A 21,881-nucleotide genomic window follows, 5' to 3' on the forward strand; every position below is an offset into this window, starting at 1 on the left:
AATAAAAATGAGAAGTTTTTTTTTTTTTAAAAGAAGTGTGATCCATAGTAGCCCAGAAATGAATCAGCTCAATATCCAGTCATGAACAGATGGTTCAGTAGATTATGGCTTGTATACTGAAAAGGATACTATAGAACCCTGACAAATATAATGAATGTAAAGACTAAGTAGAAATGTAGGAAAATGATTATAATTAGTGCTAATTGAAAGAAAGAAGAATGGCCAATTGCATACTTGCTACTCTTGTGACTACATAACGTGTGTGTGTGTGTGTGTGTGTGTAGTGAGGGTGGAGTTCTGGGAAGGAGAGGAAAAATACTTCTAAATTTAAGATGGTGGGGATGTTTTTTTTTTTAACCTCTCAAAATTGGTTCTAATATTGATTTTAAATCTTCTTTTTTTACCCCAATAAGAATAATATTAAAAGAATACTTTTAAAAACCAATCTGATACTCCAAAGTGTTAAAATGGTTCTCTCTGGGTGGTAGAATTAAGGAGAATTTTAATGATTTCTTAATAATTTCTATATTTGCTTATTTTTCTCCATTGAATGTTTAACATTTATAATTAGACAAAATCAATACTACAAATATTTACTTTCTTTTGTCTCTCTCTTTGGGAAGATATACTTCTTTCCCCATTATCTTGGGCATGGCCGTGTGACTTGCTTTGACCAATACATTGATGGTGGACATGATGCAGCAAATGTATTTGCATAGGGGGCCTTGCCCTCTTGCATTTCTGCCACTACCATGAAAAGAATATGTTCTGGATAGATTCTAGGAAAAACCAGGAAAAATGAGAGACACGTGGAACAGACCTAGACCCAATCTTTAGCTTGGAGCCAAGACCAACAGAGTCTAAGTTAGGACAGCTGACTCTAGACAACCCACAGATGTGCGAGTGAGAAGAAATGTGGATTGTTGGAAGACATTGAGACTTGGGGTGGTTTGTACAGTATTATTTTGAGAAATAATATTTTGATAAATCTTCATTTTTAATGCTAACTTTCTAAGCAAAATCTCTCTTTTATTCTTGTCACATCTTCCATCATATAAAAGGCATTCCACAGAAGTGGCCCAGGCTTGGAATGACTGTGCTAAATTTTAGCTTGAAGAAGAATGTTAACCTAGGGAGAACTTCTAAGAACACTAGGACATCAGAGGCTTGACGACAAGGTGACAAAATGACACTAGAACTGTAGTGTTGTCCCTAGCTTCAACGCATTATCAACATATTGGTGAGATTCATGAATCCCAATTACTATTATGCCCGATCTGTGTTCCACATCAGCTCTATGTTATTGTCATTCTCATGGTCGTTTCTCAACACTACTTATTTATTGCCAAAACGTGACAGGGGATGGGGTGGGAACTACAGGTTTCCCTGGCTATCCAAAAGCGGAGTGTTCCCAAAGCTCAAGTTAGGCCACATTGCTTTTCTCAAAGACCTACGTTAGTATGGTAACAGCTTTTTTCGTGAAAGTGAAAATATTCTTTAGATTTCTTTTGCTTGGCAAGAAAAGGGGACTAATATAGGTCTTCTGTAAAGGCAAAGAGGCATAAAACAAACTTTCAGAAAGCAGGGCATACCTATAACCTGAACCCCAACCAACAAATGCCAAGTTGCAGGATTTCAAATCAGTTTGTTGTCGCAAATCCCAGATTAAAAAATGTTACAATTCAAATCCCAATTGTCAGAACTCCAGGATGGGGCCAGCTGCTGGGCTTTTGAGAGTGATTTCTTTTAAAGTGGCTTCTCAGTGGGTCTTTCTCTTCCCCAGAAATTTAGCACACTGCAGAACGAGCTGCCAGTTCTGGTGAGAGTTTGTGAGAGGCCGTTCTTTCCAGGAGAAACCCAAGGTGAGAGGCACCGTTCACCTCAGCCTCCAGAGGCCTGGGTGTGGGGTAAGGAGGACAAGCACCAAAACATGGACCAGTTTGCTTAGCTGCCACCATTGCCCTACATGAGTGCACGTCAATCTCCTTTTTATTTGGGTTGAATCTAACACAGATCTCCAAAGCGTTTGCACAGCCCTCAGATCACTGAAGCCGTATGGCCTTGCCTGAGATTGTTCCTACCATCATTTATAGAGTTTCTGGTTACGTGGTTTGTTCAAGATGACAATGACAGGAAGTGATTCTTCCACCTGTTGGCTGTGTGGCCTTAGGCAGTCTACTCAACCTCTCTGAGTATCTGTACAGTGAAGTTACGTTCTAACAATACCTACCTCAGAGGGCTTTTACAAGTATTAATAAAGCAGTACTTTGGTGTTCTTTAGCTATTTGCTCAAAACAAAACACAACAATCCCCCAAATCTTGGATTACAATATTTGGTACATACAAAGTACAAATCCACTGAAGAAAAATAAGAAAAAAAGTTACCCAGTGTTCTACGATCCAAAGATACCAGTGTTAACATACCAATCTACAACCTTCTAATTATTTTCTGTTTTTTTATTTTTTATTTCTAAAATTTTTTTTCTCATGTTTGCTCTTAAAAGTAATTCTTTGATGAATACATGTATATAGATTCTTTGGCGAATGATCATTTTTAGAGGTAAATTTCCAAATATAGAATTAATGGTCCAAATCACAAATGTTTTAATATCACTTTATATGTATTATCAAATTGCCTTTCAGAGAAGTTCTAGCAACATAAACACTGTTGGTGAATGAACATCTCCATTTCACTATATTTTTGGTGAAACTAGTCCTTTATCATTTTTTAATCTTTATCTGTTTAACAGATGATAAATGATATTCCATTGCTGTTTTAATTTGTCTTTCTTTTGTTATTCTTAAAGATGAAACTATTTTTCTTTTCTTTTGCATGGATGTTTATTTATTTATTTATTTATTTATTTATTTATTTATTTATATCCAAGTTAGTTAGCATATAGTGCAAAAATGATTTCAGTAGATTTCTTAATGCCCCTTACCCATTTAGCCCATCCCTCCTCCCATAAGCCCTCCAGCAACCCTCTGTTTGTTCTCCACATTTAAGAGTCTCTTATGTTTTGTCCCCCTCCCTGTTTTTATTTTTGCTTCCCTTCCCTTATGTTCATCTGTTCTGTATCTTAAAGTCCTCATATGAGTGAAGTCAAATAATATTTGTCTTTCTCTGACTAATTTCACTTAGCATAATACCCTCTAGTTCCATCCACGTACTTGTAAATGGCAAGATTTCATTCTTTTTGATGGCCAAGTAATACTCCATTGAAACTATTTTTCTATTTAGTGGTTATGTTCTTGATTATTAAAAAATAAAATTTATTATTTCCATGCAGGAACTGTTTGCTATTAGGGGATTTAAATGTTGCCTTATATTTTATAAATTTGTCTTAGTTTTTCATTTGTCTTTTAATTTTATGGATTTTTTGACATTGCATACATTTGAAAATGTTATATAATGAAATCTAGTAATATCTGGAATGGTAATCTGGAATACTTCTTAAAATAATTTGTTTTTTCAGAAGGGCATATGTCTGTTGTTTTCTGAATCTTTGAAAAACTGAGAATAAATTTCTGTGGCCCTCATGTAAGAACAAACAATATCTTGGCAGTTAGGGCCTTTTTCACACACAATCCTCAAAACATCATAGAAACCACTCCACTATTTTCTGAAGCTTAGAATTGAGAGGTAAGTCTGATGCCAAAAGGATTTTTTCCTCCTACTGTATACCCTGTTTGTTGTTGTTTTGGGGCAGAATGATCGCAAGATGTTTCTTTATATTTGGAATTAAAAAAGAAAAAACAAGACATGGTAAAGAGATGGTCTATTTGATACTTTGGCCTGGTGCTCAGTGCAGGTTTGGGATTGAAGACAAGGATTCTCTCAACTCAGGAAAGTTATCTTTTATTATTTATTTTGTCACCACTTCCTCTCTGACTGATGTGTTCTCTTTTTGGGGGTTCCTATTCGATCTCCAGAACCCATCCTGCATGCCTCTTTTCTGAGTTCCAGAATTTGCCCAGCCGGTGGGCTGGTTTGCCTATCTTACTTTTTGCATTGTCCAACTTGCTAGTCAGTGTTACCACTGGATTCTCACATCAGGTAATTACTGTTCTTTCTCCCAAAAGTAGTCTTTCCTGATCTCAAATTGCTCCTTTTTCATGTGTACAATCTTCTCTTGACTATTGTTGAGAATCTGAATTTAATATTTTACAAAATGTCACTCTCTCTCCTATAGCAAGCTTTTTTTCAAAAGAGCACTCTTCTTTTGAGATCACGAGCATTTTTTTTATATGTCCAGATGTTTCCCTGTCTGCTCATCTTTACAAAGGGAGGGCTTCTTCTGAGAAGAAGAGGTCAAGAAAGAATTTATAATTCCTGTAATTTAATTTCTCTGAATCAGAGTTTCAGGGTTCCAGGAGAGGAAAAAGGGAACCATACCCAGAGATGGCCATATGACAAGGGCTTCCCCATTGTGCCGAAGTTTCCTTTCCACCTGGCAGGGCATCATCCCCCTTCTCTAATGGACAGGATAGTTCTTGTTATGAACCTGTGGTGACAATGCCCTCACATTTCTTATCACATTGTTTGAAATGAACTGAGCTGAAATGGCTGTGGATGTGCCTTTTATAGCAGATTTTGCTGAGGAGGGAAATTTGCACCTGTTTGGAGTTGGCATCCCATTTACAGAAAGCAAGGGGGAGCAAACACAAAGGCCAGCACATCCGGGATGATTACTGCCAAAATTACTTACCAAAGACATCTGTGAAGCTGTGATCCATTCGGGAGAGATGTGGAAATGAGCCCCTGCTGAGTCTCCTAGCAAAATGATTCCCCTGGGCTGTGAACCTGGGTGGGACAATTTATTTGCATTATTTATGCACTCGAGTAGTTTGAGCCTCCAGACTGGGTGGTTAGGAGACTAGATACCCTGGTGTGTATTTCATGCACAGAGCATCATAACAGTGATGCATTGCCGCTTTTCAAGTGTTGGGGAGTGAGAGAGATCACATTTTGGAGCTGAATGAGATTTCTAGGCCATCAGAACTGCTAGCTAAGCTGTACAGATGCAGGTGTGTTTCCTAGCTCAGCATAAAACAAACTGCTGTGCAACATCACGAGTGAAGGATGGATGAATAAATAAATCAAAACTTTATCTGAACTCAGAAATACACCCTAAATTTTAGTTTTGGAAATTGCTCTCTTGAATTCTGTTATAATTCATTTGAAGAATTCCTCTTATCATGGAGCAATTTTGATTCTTCAAAAATGTTATGGTCTTTTAAAGCCCTTAATCCATGTACACAACAGCACTGGATGGACAATCCTGGCTGATTCATGGGAGATGAACATAAAAAGGTACCTGCGCAGGCCTATTTGGAGGTTAGGAATCACTTAATCTGCTTCTGAGGCCCATCTACACAATCCATTTACTTGTGGGTGATGCATGTACTCTTTTAAATCCCTTAAGATGCTGAAAGAATCAACTGATGCCTCCCAGAGTCAGGGACGCCTCTCTCCCCCAGCTCCAAATCCCCCAAATCATGCTGGAGGATTGTCTAGCCTCATTTCAGTGGCTCCTTATCTTGGGCTTTGGTGACAATTAGCTCTCGGACTGAATGCTGAGTGACTGAGCACCTGGACTGAGAAGGTCCAGGACATCCAGGAGGGCTTGGGATGTGGGGTGTCCAAGAGGCTTCCCACAGTGATCCCAAAGCCTCACATGAAGATCTTTCGCTTAGATCTGAGTTTATTTATTTGTCATTTGTTCATTCATTGTTTATTCATCCAATAAACATTTCTAAACTGCAAACTATGCACTGAATCTTTACATTTTCTATTCCCTTTCTACCCCTCTGAGATTTTAAAGACAATTAGACTAAGTTGATTGAGGCCAAGGACTGTATCACGTTTGCCCAGGAAAACTCAGAGCCAAGTATAGTATAGCCTTGGTGCAGAATAGGAATAGGTATTCAGGAAATATATGTTGGATGAATGAATGAATGAATGAATGAATGAATGAGTGAATGAACAAATGATTGAAATCCTTTTAAGTTTTACGGAAAAGCATTGCATAAACATAAAAAGTGGTGCTACCAGAGGGTATTGTTTGAGATACTTTAGGTATCACCAGGAGCATATTTTCAGTAGTGTGTCGGTGATTATAGGTTTCTCCTAACAGTACTGGTAGCTCAGATGTCTGGGGAATTTGGGCTTTAGAATGCAGAGCTTTTGCTCAGCTATTTTTGGGAACTCTCAATGGCTGTAACTTGGAGGTCTCCCTCAAGTCACCCAGAAACAAATCTTTAGCCCAGTTGACACAGGGACTCAGTCAGTATAAGCCTGGATGTCTGACCTTGTAGTCTATTGAGAAGGACATGAAGAATATGAGAAATGATCACCTCTATTTGTTTTCTTATTTGCAGAAGCGCTAGACTTCAGTTACCTTGTACTCTCCTACAGCCCTTTCTGGCCTGATCGTTATGGTTTCCAATCCCCACATAAAGGAGTCAGTTAAACAAATTCAGTTTTGCTTTTTCTAGATCCATTTTCTCCTGTCTCCATTTTCTGCAATCTTGTTCATGTCTTTTTCTGATTTTTTCATGAAAATAAAGGTCAAATGGTCAACTTTAAATTGTAGCATCAGGCATTTCCTCACTTTGGGTGGTCTGCTCCCTTCAATCTGACTCAGTCTAGAAAAGTGTCCTGTTGTAATAATCACACGAATTTACAATTCATACCTTCACAGAACTTCTTCTCATATGGAATTCCATCTTTTGGATCAACACCCTTTAAAAGAGAAATGATGAGATTAGCTGTTTGTTTTAAGATTTATGAGACGCATACACTGAGGCCTTCCCTAATGGCTTTAAAAAGTACAAAGGCAAATCGGTGGATAAAACCCATTAATGTCTTTTGAGCCCTTAATTCAACGTAGCAACACTGTGTAAATGAGGTGGGCTTTAAGGAGCTGGGGCAGGAATGAGGAGGGATCCAGAAGCGGGACTAGCAGATTCAGGGCAGCGTCTGGAGTGCTGCAGTGTGACCGCGAGGGGGCGCTGTGGACCCACCGGGTGATGGGGCCACAAGGTCAGTGTGTATTCTGCAGTCTCTGAGCTGGAGCTCTAAGCGTCCTGACATCTCCACTTCCTAAGGACTGATGCTTCCAGAGCAGCGATTCTCGCCAGGGCTGGATCCCTCCCCACTCCCACCCCCCATGGACATTTGGCAATGTCTAGAGACATGTCACAACAGGGGGAGGGGGAGAGACTGGCATCTAGTGGGTAGAGGCCAGGGATGCTGCTGCACATCCTACCATTTCCAAGGGACCTGAATTTCCAAGACTCCAGTACTTGGTTGGGATTTCTTCTATTGTTCTAATTAATTATGTACTTTCATACTTGATTTTGTATTTTGGTATTCTTTTCCTTCATGAGGACTCTCAAATCCTATATTAGCTCAAGACATCACAAAACGTGGGGCTGCTGCCATTGTTGTTCTCAGGTAAGTGCTTGGCCTTCCTCCTTTCTTCCCTCTTTCTGCCTGAAAGCTGAAAATCTGATATTCATAGAGAACTGGGGCACCAGCATTATTAGATGCCTCAAGAGGTGGGTAGTGGGATAACTACAGGGGAGTTTCCACCCTGCCTGGCTAGGTTCATGAGACAGAAAAGAAATGGCTGGATGGCGTGGTGGCAGCAAGAGGTTTGCTCCAATAGCTGGGTCGCCTTTGGTAACAGCGTTCTTTATTTAATGTCCTATGACCGAACACAGAATAAAGGGGTTAGCGGTGGGTGATCTTAGACAAGCTTAACGGGGCTTTGACTGAGAGACCCTCAACTCTCATCCCATCACTGACATCATGTGCGATTGGAGTCTATCCTCCTCTTTCAAGTTGCAGAAAAAGATTTGCTTTTGTCTGTCACCTCCTTCTTTAGGTCTGACTAAAGCCAATAGGTTTTTAAGGAGGGCAGAAAGCAAGAGAACAGGGTTAAATTTGAATTTAGTTGCTTACCCAAATGCCATTACAGTTTGAATCCTCATGTACATCCCAGTTATCTGGCCTAAGAGGAAAACATCAACATTGGTTTTCAGCATATACTTGTTGCTCTGTGAATATTAGCTGAATGAATGAATGAATGAATGAATGAGTGAATGAGTGTTCAATGAAGTGTCACCAATAGACAACAGGTTCTTCAAAGAGGAGTGACACACATTATTGTCAGTGGCACACAGAAGCCTCCACTTGGCCTTGGTGCCATGATCTTGATTTTGGATATTTTCTGGGCACCCTGGACCAAATCCAGCCTTTTAACAACGGCCTATATTCATGCACTGTGTTGTTGTGGAACAGTGCTGATGGGCAGAGTGAATGAATCTGCCGTCCGCCTTATTTACATAGGCGAAGCCATTACAGTGATGCCTCTAAAATCCCACACATCTGGTAAATTGAATGCTTTGGCTCTGTAATCACAGCTAAAATGAAGATTGGCGTATCCCCCCCCCCCCCCCCCCTTTTTTTTTTTGGCATATCCAGTTTTTGAACATCAACCTGGGACTAAAATGTGACATGTGCTCCATTCACAGACCTCTGTCCTCACTCCTAGGGGGAGAGGCTGCTGTTTCTGGGCTCAGTCCTGTATGCAGAAGTCGTGCAGAAGGCCAGACACGTGTCCACCATAGCCTGCTGCCTTGCTTCTCTCTCCCACTAGATGGTAAGCTCCGTGAGAGGAGGCCCTTCTGCCATTTTGTTTACTGCCCAACATGAGGCAGAGTGTTGACAATTAGCAGGTGCCCGATGAGCACTTCCCGGACAGATGATGAATGAATGGTGTTCTTTCCTCACTGAGCTTTACTTCAGTAGGGACAAGGAGGTCCCTTGTCTCTGTAAATACAAATCCCCTAGACTGGGGATGGGATTACACCTCAGGCCGCCTTTATAGAAGGTAATTTTCCAAATCAGTGACCAGCGGAGACGTACCTCCTGCCCGGGTATGCCATCTTGTTGCTGTCATTGCAATCCCTCCCTCGCCAGTGATAGCCCCTCAGCGTCTGAAATTGAAGAGCACACACAGGAAGGGTCATTTCCACTGTTATTATCCATGAGGAAGGACAGTCAGAGCTGTCTGAGGGGTACTGACATGTGCAATTTTTAATTTGCATGCAGTCTAGGAACACTAGAGATTACTAAGAAAATGAAGATTAATATGCTAAGTCATGCTGTGTGAGGTGACCAGGGCTAATACCAGGTAGTGTGTGTGTGAGTGGGTGTGGATGTGCTGTTGGGTGTGTGCCATACATGAGAGCATGGGAGTGTAAGTGTGTGAATGTGTATGTATGTGGGCATGTGTGTACTCACAGGTGCGGTTATGTGGATGCATGCTGTACACACGTGTATATATGAACATGCATGTGTTCGTGTGTGTGTGTCCACTTCCACAAACAGCAGGAACGTCCAACTCTCTGAACTTTATTAATCACCAATCTTCTTAGCCTCCAAAGCAATTTTTTTTTATTTGGTCAAATGATGAATTGTTTTACTGGACAATTTCAAAATCTCTAACAAAACTGGCTAATTGTGTGGATTTATTATGTGATTGACCTGCCTTGATCCTTGATTTGAAAGAATCAAGAGTCATGATAATGTCAAACAATGTTTTTGTTTCCCCCATTCCTAGGTAGCATATCTGAGAATCCCACCAACTTTGGGGAGTTACATCTGTTACTTGCCTGTTTGCTTTCACAGCGAACATCCTGATATCCAATGTGCTCTAAGTCAAACATGTACACACTCATAAACACACACACGCACGCTCTAAAAGTAGGCTTAAGAATTTCCCAAATAATTCTCAACACCTTTCAAAATAACTGAAACACCCAGCTGGGAATGGCTTCAGGAGACAAAAAACAGCCTCAGCCTAAGACCCACTCTGATGGTTCATGTATTATTAAGGTGACAAAAAAGTGCATAAAAATCATAAAATAGTGCATTATCAAATAATTAATACATTCAAATTGAATTCAGTCTTGTCTTATTAAAGGAAAGATATTTGTAGAAAGCAGTACAATATTTAATGAACATCTGGTTACTCTTAACAATACTTACTGGAAAAACACTGTATTTGTCTGAATCTACATCTTTGAATGGCACAGAATTTTTTATAGCTCTAGAAAAAAGAAAACAAAACAGCTGGTGAGCTAAGAAAAAAAAGAAACTGTGTTTGTGAAAACAAACAGAGACATTTCAGATATGGCTATGTTGAGTATGTGTGATAGAAGTCCATTCTAAAAATAAAATTAAGTGCCTCCATGATATGGAAGAGTGCCCGCCAAAGTTTGCCAATCTCTGTTCTCCACCTAATTAGAACTATTTTCTCTCTGATATTAATTTGGCCCATATGGGGAAATGAAACAATTGAATCAACATTTTGGAGAACATGGGATATTGAGGTTGAGATGCCCAGAAAAGAAGGAGACTGCATTTTTGGTCCAATGAGCTCAGCGCCACAGATTGAATTTGTGCCATTTTACACATTCTGTGATGGAAGTCTTTTCTTAAAATTCTACTCTTTTAAACCACTAACTCTAAGAATCTTGAGGCGCTTTAGCTGGCAACGTTCACTCCCATTCATGAGCCTGGAAACCAAAGACTCTGATGTGATTGATGACCAAGCAAATTCATGCTAAAGCCACAGACGGCCTCCCCCAAGTGAGGCTCTCCCCCTGCATCTTCCCTACCAAACTTGTCCCAGCTTCTGCAGAGCAAACACTGCTTTCCCTCTCTTATGGGGTAGCAGGGTAGTGCCATCATATGGCCGGCTGAGGCTATTTTTAGAGCCTAGAATGTAGAGAGCAACATGATCCTTTACAGGATTTGTTAAATGGTCTTTTGAATCAGCAGTTGTGAGAGCCTCAGGGCAAATGGATTCAGCAAGAGCCAGCACGGAGACTAATTGGTATCACAGAGCCTGTCTTATTAGCTCTGGGATGGTGGTCCCACCAGAAGTCTAGGTGGTAGGCCTCTCTCAGTACTTTTTCCCCATGTACATATTTCCCCCATGCACCTCTTGGACAGCTATCGTAGTCTTTAGTTGAGAAAAGAAGGACACACACACACACACACACACACAGGGTATAGATCCAAACAGTCGTATTTTCAGTCTGGGAAAGATGTTAGGTGAAAGGTCACAGTTAGTCTGCCACCCTTTTGCCATCCTGAGGATGAGAGTTTGAGGAAACAACGAGTTGCCTCTAGAATTAGAAAACGAATTCATTAAATTAAACTTCATCTGCTTATTTTAAAGGCTCAAAGTAACTAACCAAAACCATACTTTCTAATTTTTTTAATGTTTTTATTTTATTTTTGAGAGAAAGAGACAGAGTCCGAGTAGGGGAGGGGCAGAGAGAGAGGGAGACACAGAATCTGAAGCAGGCTCCAGGCTCTGAGCTGTCAGCACAGAGCCTGACACGGGGCTTGAACTCAGGGACCATGTGACTTGAGCTGAAGTCAGACGTTTAACTGAGTCACCCAGGTGCCCCTCAAAACCATACATTCTAGACACAAGGGGGTTGATTGGTCATTCAAAGTAGCATAAACTGCAATTTATATAAACTCCACAATCTCTTATTCATAGTCTCCAATCCAAACAGCTATGAAAACAGTTTTTTTTTTAACTTTGCAGAAAATTCATTGGTGGAAAACTTGATCTGAACTGATAGAAGGCAATTCATAGGCTTTACCCTACTTAGTGTGAATATTTATACATTTCACTGCTGAAATACAAATGTGTTTTCTCAGAAGGTACTGAGAGTGTTAGGTGACGTAAGGTATATGCACCATATGTCACTTTTCTTAAAATCTGGAAAATTCTGAATTTCCGATCACATCCGGCTCCAAGGTTTTAGACAAGACATTGTTTGACGCTCACTAACATTACCTGTGCAAAACTGTATCTAAATTTGATACTTCATATATCCTTACAGGTGTCTAGTTGTATGCTGGAACATTCATTCATTCATTCATTCATTCATCCCACAGGCATTTTTGGAGTCTCTGCTGTGCACCAGACATGATACTAGATGTTAGGGGAGAATATATTTCCAGAAGAGCTTAATGATGGGTAGGAGTAAACAATGCATCAATAGATAACTACAGTATGATGGAGAAAATGCTATAAAGTGTTGTGCACCAAAAGGGAAAACACTTCTAATACTATACAAGGGAGGAAGTGAAAGCATTTTCAAAGCATGTAATTGGGTGAAGAATGTTCTAGCAGAGATGTAGTAGAACATAGCAGAGTTCCAGAAGAAAAGTCATAGGAAGCCTCTTAACATAGTTCTGGGTTCTGAAATTAGACTCTCTGGGTTTGAATCCCAGGTCTGCTCTCTACTTGCTATATAACCTTAGACAGATTCATTTCATCTTTTGTACCTGTGTTTTCTCATTTGTAAAATGGGGCCAGTATCCGTGTCTGCTTCCTAGAGCTGTGGTAAAGACCAAGTGAGTTGGTCCATGTGAAGCGTGAAGATCCATGCCAAGGATGTGGTAAGCACTCACAAAACATGAGCTCTTTTTGTTATTTTGTGCAGTGGTAACAGTTATTCCAAGGATAGTTTCTAGGGCTGGGCAAATGGGAGTCAGGCATCTGCTCTTATGACATTTTAGTTTCTGGAGCCATCTCAAATCCAATCCATGGACCCTCTTCAGGCTTTCAGATTTCCAGGGACACAATATTCTACCCAATGGTCTTGTTGGCTGGAGCAGCTAATCACCCACTCGGGGACGAATGTAAAATACATTTCCAATAGAGCCACTGCTCATTACTGCCAGTTGTTGAGCTAGCAGGCTTGATCCAGTGAGCAACTGTAATTGCAGGTGAATATTATTCATTACATAATAGAATAGCTATTCAAGTTCAAACTCCCTAAAAGCATTTCATGAAACTGGGGCATGACAACAAAAGCAAACTAGGGAGAAAAAACAGTTTCCACGTGTAGCTGCCTCACAACTGAGTCCCAGGCAGTACTCCAGGGCTGGGAATGGGTCTGTTTCATATGCATGTGGCTGCATTACACGCATCCCTGCAAGATGAAATGAGAGCAGAGAAAACCAGGAAAGAATACACCATGGCTCACCTTGGTGGTGGGGATGGGGACTGACATGGTTGGAAGGAGTAGGTCATGGGGAAGAAGGAACAAGTAAAAAAGGCAAGGAAAATAATGATGAACTACAGGGAATTAACATAGGATAGGATAGTTTGTCCATGTTTACGTGAAATGATCCATATGCAGATTAATGCATCTGGAAATTAAATACAAAGAAGAGATTATTAAGAGGGGACTCTCTTGACTTGCCATTGTTATGATAAAAAATAGTATGTAGGCACTGTCAATGCTGACCAGAACAAAACAAAATGAAAACAACAAAAAACTTGATTGTCCCCATGGTAGGTAGTAGTCTGGTATCTTACACAATAAAATAGTGTCTTTTCTTTTTTTTTTTTTTTAATTTTTTTTTTAACATTTTATTTATTTTTGAGACAGGGAGAGACAGAGCATGAACAGGGGAGGGTCAGAGAGAGAGGGAGACACAGACTGAAACAGGCTCCAGGCTCTGAGCTGTCAGCACAGAGCCCGACGCGGGGCTCGAACTCACGGACCGCGAGATCATGACCTGATCCGAAGTCAGACGGTTAACCGACTGAGCCACCCAGGCGCCCCTAAAATAGTGTCTTTTCTTGACTTATGCCCTACTAATTGCAAAGCACTGTGGTAAGTACAAGGATAAAAGTTTTGCTGAGAATGGTGTCTGTGATCTCCAGGAGCTGTGGGTATGTGGGAACCTGATGGGAAGCTGCAGTACCAGAGCTTGATGCAGGAGCAGGTACCGGTGAGCTCAGGGTACTAAGGGCGAGCCCAACGTCTAGTAGCAGAGCTGGAGAACTTCCCACGGTGGAGATACCTCACTGTATTTGGCAGGCATTAGACCAAACAGGATGCGGGCGGGAGAGGCACAGAACAGGAAGGCATTCCTACAGGAAGGGAGTCTATCAAAGGATTATCTAATAGAAGACACGTAGGTCTTGTCTCTACCACCTGCTCACTGTGCTTAGTGGGTCAGACACTCAGTGTGCTAGAACCTACTTGCTCATCTAAAAGGAGGGCTAAGAGTCAAGGGACAGACAATTGGGTGGCTCTGAGAATGGCCTTTGCAATCAGGCTGCCGATTCAAATGTCAGATTTATTTATTACTAGCTCCATGACCTTGGGAAAAAGACTTTACCTCTTTAGATAGGGAAAAATAATGCCATCTGCCTTGTAAAGTTGCATTGACAAGAGTTCCTGGTGCACAGACCTTACTGTCCAGTTATCCAACTTTCAGTTATTGTTATTACTGAGCCACAGGTTGTTTTGAAGAATAAATGAGGCTGCATTTAAATGTGCTTTGTAAACCATAAAGCACTGAATAAATTGTGTTCTGGTGCAAATTATATTCAAAGCACAATGATTTTTAGAAAGAAAATACACCCTGCTTTTGCTTTTTCATAAAAGAAAAATTTCCCTTTTAAATTGGGCCAGGAAAATCCCTGGCCACAGATGCTCTTGAATTCAATTTTTCAAAGGTGGTTCAATTGAAGAGTTGTCACTTTGGGTCCTGCTGGCCCACGTTTGACATAGAAAATGCAATGATGCCTTCAGCAAGAAGGGGACAGGTGTCTCAATTCAGCAAGATCTAGGCATGATGAAATGACTGGGGACCTGGGGAGCTGGCTGCATCTCAGCCTTCCAGCATTTTCTTTCATGTCTTCTATTTCCCCTCCACTGCCCACGTCCTGGTGCTGTGTCCACCCCTATTCATGAAAAGTCATGTTGATACTGTTTCTGGGACCCAGGCCAGCATTTTGCACAGCTGGCTTGCAGGAGCTCATGTGGGCAGATGAACCAGGAAAAGTTTTTCAACTCTTGGATCTCCAAGAAGCTTTGAATATAGGTCAGAAGATAGTTTTGTCCTCTCCTGGGGAACTTTCACAGCAGAGGGAAGATGTTTAGTGGATTTAGCTGCCATGAAACTCATGAGATGAAGGATGGAGAAATGTAGGAAAAGTGCCTCTTATTACAGGTTGAATGTTCACAAAGAGTCATGTTGAAATTCTAACCCTGGGTCCCTGTGAATGTGACCTTTGTTTGGAAATAGGGTCTTTACAAATTTCTAAACACCCACACTCTTCCAAAACTCAATCAGGAGGAAATAGAAAGCTTGAACAGACCCATAACCAGCGAAGAAATTGAATCGGTTATCAAAAATCTCCCAACAAATAAGAGTTCAGGACCAGATGGCTTCCCAGGGGAGTTCTACCAGACATTTAAAGCAGAGATAATACCTATCCTTCTCAAGCTATTCCAAGAAATAGAAAGGGAAGGAAAACTTCCAGACTCATTCTATGAAGCCAGTATTACTTTGATTCCTAAACCAGACAGAGACCCAGTAAAAAAAGAGAACTACAGGCCAATATCCCTGATAAATATGGATGCAAAAATTCTTAATAAGATACTAGCAAATCGAATTCAACAGCATATAAAAAGAATTATTCACCATGATCAAGTGGGATTCATTCCTGGGATGCAGGGCTGGTTCAACATTCGCAAATCGATCAACGTGATACATCACATTAACAAAAAAAAAGAGAAGAACCATATGATCCTGTCAATCGATGCAGAAAAGGCCTTTGACAAAATCCAGCACCCTTTCTTAATAAAAACCCTTGAGAAAGTCGGGATAGAAGGAACATACTTAAAGATCATAAAGGCCATTTATGAAAAGCCCACAGCTAACATCATCCTCAACGGGGAAAAACGGAGAGCTTTTTCCCTGAGATCAGGAACACGACAGGGATGCCCACTGTCACCGCTGTTGTTTCATATAGTGCTGGAAGTTCTAGCATCAGCAATCAGACAACAAAAGGAAATCAAAGGCATCAAAATTGGCAAAGACGAAGTCAAGCTTTCGCTTTTTGCAGATGACATGATATTATACATGGAAAATCCGATAGACTCCACCAAAAGTCTGCTAGAACTGATACATGAATTCAGCAAAGTTGCAGGATACAAAATCAATGTGCAGAAATCAGTTGCATTCTTATACACTAACAATGAAGCAACAGAAAGACAAATGAAGAAACTGATCCCATTCACAATTGCACCAAGAAGCATAAAATACCTAGGAATAAATCTAACCAAAGATGTAAAAGATCTGTATGCTGAAAACTATAGAAAGCTTATGCAGGTAATTGAAGAAGATATGAAGAAATGGAAAGACATTCCCTGCTCATGGATTGGAAGAATAAATATTGTCAAAATGTCAATACTACCCAAAGCTATCTACACATTCAATGCAATCCCAATCAAAATTGCACCAGCATTCTTCTCGAAACTAGAACAAGCAATCCTAAAATTCATATGGAACCACAAAAGGCCCCGAATAGCCAAAGTAATTTTGAAGAAGAAGACCAAAGCAGGAGGCATCACAATCCCAGACTTTAGCCTCTACTACAAAGCTGTCATCATCAAGTCAGCATGGTATTGGCATAAAAACAGACACATAGACCAATGGAATAGAATAGAAACCCCAGAACTAGACCCACAAACGTATGGCCAACTCATCTTTGACAAAGCAGGAAAGAACATCCAATGGAAAAAAGACAGTCTCTTTAACAAATGGTGCTGGGAGAACTGGACAGCAACATGCAGAAGGTTGAAACTAGACCACTTTCTCACACCATTCACAAAAATAAACTCAAAATGGATAAAGGACCTGAATGTGAGACAGGAAACCATCAAAACCTTAGAGGAGAAAGCAGGAAAAGACCTCTCTGACCTCAGCCGTAGCAATCTCTTACTCGGCACATCCCCAAAGGCAAGGGAATTAAAAGCAAAAGTGAATTACTGGGACCTTATGAAGATAAAAAGCTTCTGCACAGCAAAGGAAACAACCAACAAAACTAAAAGGCAACCCACGGAATGGGAAAAGATATTTGCAAATGACACATCGGACAAAGGGCTAGTATCCAAAATCTATAAAGAGCTCACCAAAATCCACACCCGAAAAACAAATAACCCAGTGAAGAAATGGGCAGAAAACATGAATAGACACTTCTCTAAAGAAGACATCCGGATGGCCAACAGGCACATGAAAAGATGTTCAACGTCGCTCCTTATCAGGGAAATACAAATCAAAACCACACTCAGATATCACCTCACGCCAGTCAGAGTGGCCAAAATGAAGAAATCAGGAGACTATAGATGCTGGAGAGGATGTGGAGAAACAGGAACCCTCTTGCACTGTTGGTGGGAATGCAAATTGGTGCAGCCGCTCTGGAAAGCGGTGTGGAGGTTCCTCAGAAAATTAAAAATAGACCTACCCTATGACCCAGCAATAGCACTGCTAGGAATTTATCCAAGGGATACAGGAGTACTGATGCATAGGGGCACCTGTACCCCAATGTTTATAGCGGCACTCTCAACAATAGCCAAATTATGGAAAGAGCCTAAATGTCCATCAACTGATGAATGGATAAAGAAATTGTGGTTTATATACACAATGGAATACTACGTGGCAATGAGAAAAAATGAAATATGGCCTTTTGTAGCAACATGGATGGAACTGGAGAGTGTGATGCTAAGTGAAATAAGCCATACAGAGAAAGACAGATACCATATGGTTTCACTCTTATGTGGATCCTGAGAAACATAACAGAAACCCATGGGGGAGGGGAAGGAAAAAAAAAAAAAAAGGAAATAGGGTCTTTGTAGATATTATGAGTTAAGATGACACCATTAGGCTGGACCCTGATCCAATACAACTGCTGTTCTTATAAAAGGAAAAGGTGGACAAACAGGGGAGATGGCCATGTAGGCTGGAGGCAGAGATTGAGTGTTGCATCTGCAAGCGAAGGAACACCAAGGATTGCCGGCTCCACCGGAAGCTAAGAGGCAAACTGGGGCACCTGGAGGGTTCAGTCCATTAAGCATCCCACTTTGGCTCAGGTCATGATCTCACCGTTTCGTAAGTTTGAGCCCCATGATGGTCTCTGTGCTGACAGCTCCGCCTGCTTCAGATTCTGTGTCTTCTTCTCTCTCTGCTCCTCCCCCACTCACACTCTGTCTCTCTCTCAAGAATAAATAAACATTTAAAAAGTTACCAAAAAAAGAAGCTAAGAGGCAAGGAAGGATTTGACCCAGTATCTCGGAGGCAACCTCAGAGGGAGCAGAGTCTCAGAGTAGTCCCGCCAGCACCTTGCTTTCAGACTTCCAGCCTCGAGAACTGAGAGAGGATACATTTCTGTTGTTCTGAGCCGTCCAGTTTTGTAGGTATATTATTACAGCTACGCTAAGAAACTACTGTAGCCTCTCAGTCCAGATGTGCAGCCCAATTCATCTCCAAGCCCTCACAAGGAGAGCCAGTCAGGACCAGATACACCTGGCTGCTGAGAGAAGCTATCTCTTTAAGACTCAGTGTCCTTCACTGTGAAATGGAATAATAACAATCTCTACTTCGTGGAATTGCGAGGACTGGATACGGAAATGTTTGCAGGCTCCATGTCCAGCACCTAGAGCAACGTCCGTGTACTATGTGACCCTCTTAGCACACCGTTCCATCTTTTAAAGTTCTGGACAGTGATTCCTATGACACCCAGCACAACCTCAGACTCAGAGTAGAGCTGGGGTATGGGATTTTAAACGGAGACAGGAGGTCGTGGGAATTCGGGACAGTGTTTTGTTGTTGTTGTTGTTTAAATGTTTATTTTTGAGAGAGAGAGCATAAGCGGGAGAAGAGCAGAGGGAGAGGGGACAGAAGACGCGAAACGGGCTCTGTGCTGACAGCAGTGAGACCGACATGGGGCTTGAACCCACAGACCGTGAAATCATGACCTGAGGCGAAGTCGGATGTTCAACCTACTGAGCTACCTAGATGCCCCAGGGACAGTGTCTTTGTATTTGCAACCCTGTTCATACACATCTGAGTCAGAGTCTTTAGGTAATAGGTTGCACCCTGTGATAAAATGGTCCCTTTGTAGCCTCATGAGTGCCTTGCACTAAAGATGTTGAGTCCCTTCCATGACGAGTTGCTAGCCTTGACTGTGTCTTACACAGCAAGGAGGGGCTGTCCCCACATGCAGCACGGGTGTGCACCAGGCTGCCCAGAAGTTTCACGGGTCCCAGCCCAGGATAGAAGTCAGGCCTTAAGGTTCAAAGATAACTACTATGCAGTGTATTTCCAAAATGATTTGTTCAGAGCTCATTTGTCCTTTAGTCTCTGTACAAGTCATGAGCAACAAACACTTTCCCCTTCAGGAAGACACTTTTAACATCTGGCGATCATTTCAGTCACTGGAAAACAGAGACAACCAAAGATGCCATCTCATGCCAATACTTGGGGAGATAGAAATAGTATACATACAATTTAATCTTCTGACAGATCTTGGCCAAAAACGGGAGGGAACAAATATCAGCACTGCTTCTGGAATATTTCTGGAGAGAAAAAAAAAGATGACAAAAAAGTTGCTTAGTTCAAGGAATAGCCCCACAACTTGTAAAGGCCCTTCTTCTCCTGCCGGCCCTATAGTCTGGATTTCTGGACCCTCTTTCCTTCAGAAACTGGGCCATTGTATTTAACTTAATTTACTTCTTGTTCCTGTGCCCACACTCCATATTCACTCCATCTCTGTGCCTTTGTTCTTGCTGGGGGCTCAGCCTGAAGGCTCCCCCTTCCTCACACAGCCAGCCACTCCTACCTTCACGTATTCTCCACTTCTTCCCTAGAGGATCTGGCCCCTCGTGGTCCATCCCACTTGGGCAACAACATTCCTCTCCCTCCTTGTACTCAAGGCTTTGGGAAAGGGTTGAAACAAAGAACATTTTCAAATAGAATAAGCCCAGCCTATTAGGAGAGAAAATAAAGACTAATGGGGAGACATGCCTTGGGGAGGAGGAAGAAGGAAGTCCCCTTTCCTTGGGGCGGGGGTGGTGGGCAGGAAGTGGGGGCAGGTGAGGTGTGGAGATGAAATTCCTCAAGCTTCATGAGCAAGGGATTTCAGACAGCAGTTTCCAGAACTCTCTAGCTGTGGGACAAATTAAAAGCCCTGGCTTTTTACTGGGTGGTACTCTTACAGTGATTGTGGTTTCCATGATGTTTTCCTCAGATGAAAGAAAAAGACAACACGGTAGAAAAGTTAGAAAGTAGCATTTATCGGTGAAGGAGGAGAGATCGTTGATTTTGCCAGCCTACAGAGTCCTTCAGGTGGCTATGAGTTGTATCAGTGGTGTTGGTGATATATTAACCCTGGCAGAGGAGAACAAGGCAACCTCCTTTTCACATTATAAATGAAGTTTTTAAGTATCTTTGTGAAGTTTGCCTAACTTTCTAGGATGAGAGAAACAATCCTGATTGGTGCCTCCATCCATATGCACGACACGGAGACAGAAGAGGCTGTCCTTGTCCTCACTGCAGTCACCGTCTAGTGGGGTGGAGGGGTGAGTATCTCAGCTCTTAGCATGCTTTGTGAGGTTTGCAGGGGTCTAGGCATTAACGTGGCTATCTAGGAACCCAGAGGAGGAGGCAGGAGATGAGCCAGAAGTCAAGTAGGAAGGTAGATGTTCTAGGCTTTGTGACCTCAAGTCTGGTCCACAGACTTGCCACAGGTGCAATGTGTGAGCCCCACCCTGATCCAATTAAGGAATTGGAAAGCCTGGGGTGGTTCCCTGGAACCAGTGTTTGCATAGCTTGCACAAGGTCATTCTGGTGCTCGCTGAAGTTTGCGAACCACTGCTCTAGCTCCTGGCTGATGCAAATGTGATCACCAACCAGGAGCATTGACCTTGTCTGGGAGCTTTGGGAAATGCAGGGTCTCAGGCCCCACAGCAGAGTCCACATTTCACCATAGTCCCAGGTTACTGGAGCCATCACCAAAGCAGGAGAAGCGTGGCTGCTGGCACAGGGAGCCCCCCACGCGACGCCATGGGAGTATCATCATGCTGGGTGTGGCACCTCGGGGGGCGGCCGAATGTTTCACCCTGGCTGGCGTGTAGGGAGCCACGAGGACATGGTGAACCATGGAGGGAAGGAGACATTAGGACAAGTCTAGGATGCTGCACTGTGTGTTATCCTGTGGGGAATTCCTGAAGACATTAAGCAGAGAGATCACATTTGTATTTTAGAAAGATAACTCTGGGGGTGAGAGGGTGTCCTGGAGGAGGTGAGCTGGGGCAGATGGACCTGTTGGCAGATAAACACCCTGAGGCCTGATCCTGGGGTTTCTAATCTCAACACTACTTCTATTTTGGGCTGAGCAATTCTTTGTTGTGGGGCTGTCCTGTGCCTTGTGGGATGTTTAGCAGTATATCCAGGGTCTAGCCACTAATGCAAGCAGCCCCAAAAGGTCCCCAGATGTTGCCAGATGTTCTCAGGGGAGGGGTGCGGAGGACAAAGTTGCCACTGGTTGGGAACCATGGTTGTAAAGATGAAAGGAGAGGGTGGTTGTGAAAAGGAGGGGTGTTTAGAAGGTTGAGTCCAGAGACCCAGCTGTAGACAGACTGTCAGACAAAAGCCAACATAAAATTATACTGAAACATCGGTGGCAGTTTGGAAATATAGACACATTCAGAGTTCAAAGTCAGGTTGCATTTGAATGTTCGAGCTACATCTTTTAATATTTACTTGAATCTGAAGGCCTTGGTCTAATTAACCTAATGACAAGGTAGATTTTAACACAGATGTAACCAATTCATCAAAAAAAATTATATGGACAGTCTTATAATTATTGCACAAGAGGTAAAATAGAATAAAATGTTATAATTGCACAGCTGTTCACTGTCAGAATTCAACCTGAAGGCTGCAGCTGTCTTTGACATTCATTGGGCAGAAACTCAGT

General features: G+C 41.9%; 1 protein-coding gene across 2 annotated transcripts in view; it reads right to left on the reverse strand.

Moving 5' to 3' along the window:
* The window catches only part of AOAH (acyloxyacyl hydrolase), a 170,047-nt gene that overhangs the window by 87,135 nt on the left and 61,031 nt on the right, over window positions 1-21,881 (reverse strand). For both annotated transcript variants that reach the window (XM_049641702.1, XM_049641703.1), the window contains exons 7-12: window positions 19,412-19,482; window positions 10,061-10,121; window positions 8,936-9,006; window positions 7,970-8,018; window positions 6,697-6,745; window positions 4,710-4,804 (exon numbers count right to left, since the gene is read on the reverse strand). In XM_049641702.1, the coding sequence (XP_049497659.1) occupies window positions 4,710-4,804; window positions 6,697-6,745; window positions 7,970-8,018; window positions 8,936-9,006; window positions 10,061-10,121; window positions 19,412-19,482 (396 nt within the window). The remainder of the gene's footprint in view (window positions 1-4,709; window positions 4,805-6,696; window positions 6,746-7,969; window positions 8,019-8,935; window positions 9,007-10,060; window positions 10,122-19,411; window positions 19,483-21,881) is intronic.

This window comes from Panthera uncia, chromosome A2 (assembly GCF_023721935.1).
Source record: "Panthera uncia isolate 11264 chromosome A2, Puncia_PCG_1.0, whole genome shotgun sequence".
Taxonomy (NCBI): domain Eukaryota; kingdom Metazoa; phylum Chordata; class Mammalia; order Carnivora; family Felidae; genus Panthera; species Panthera uncia.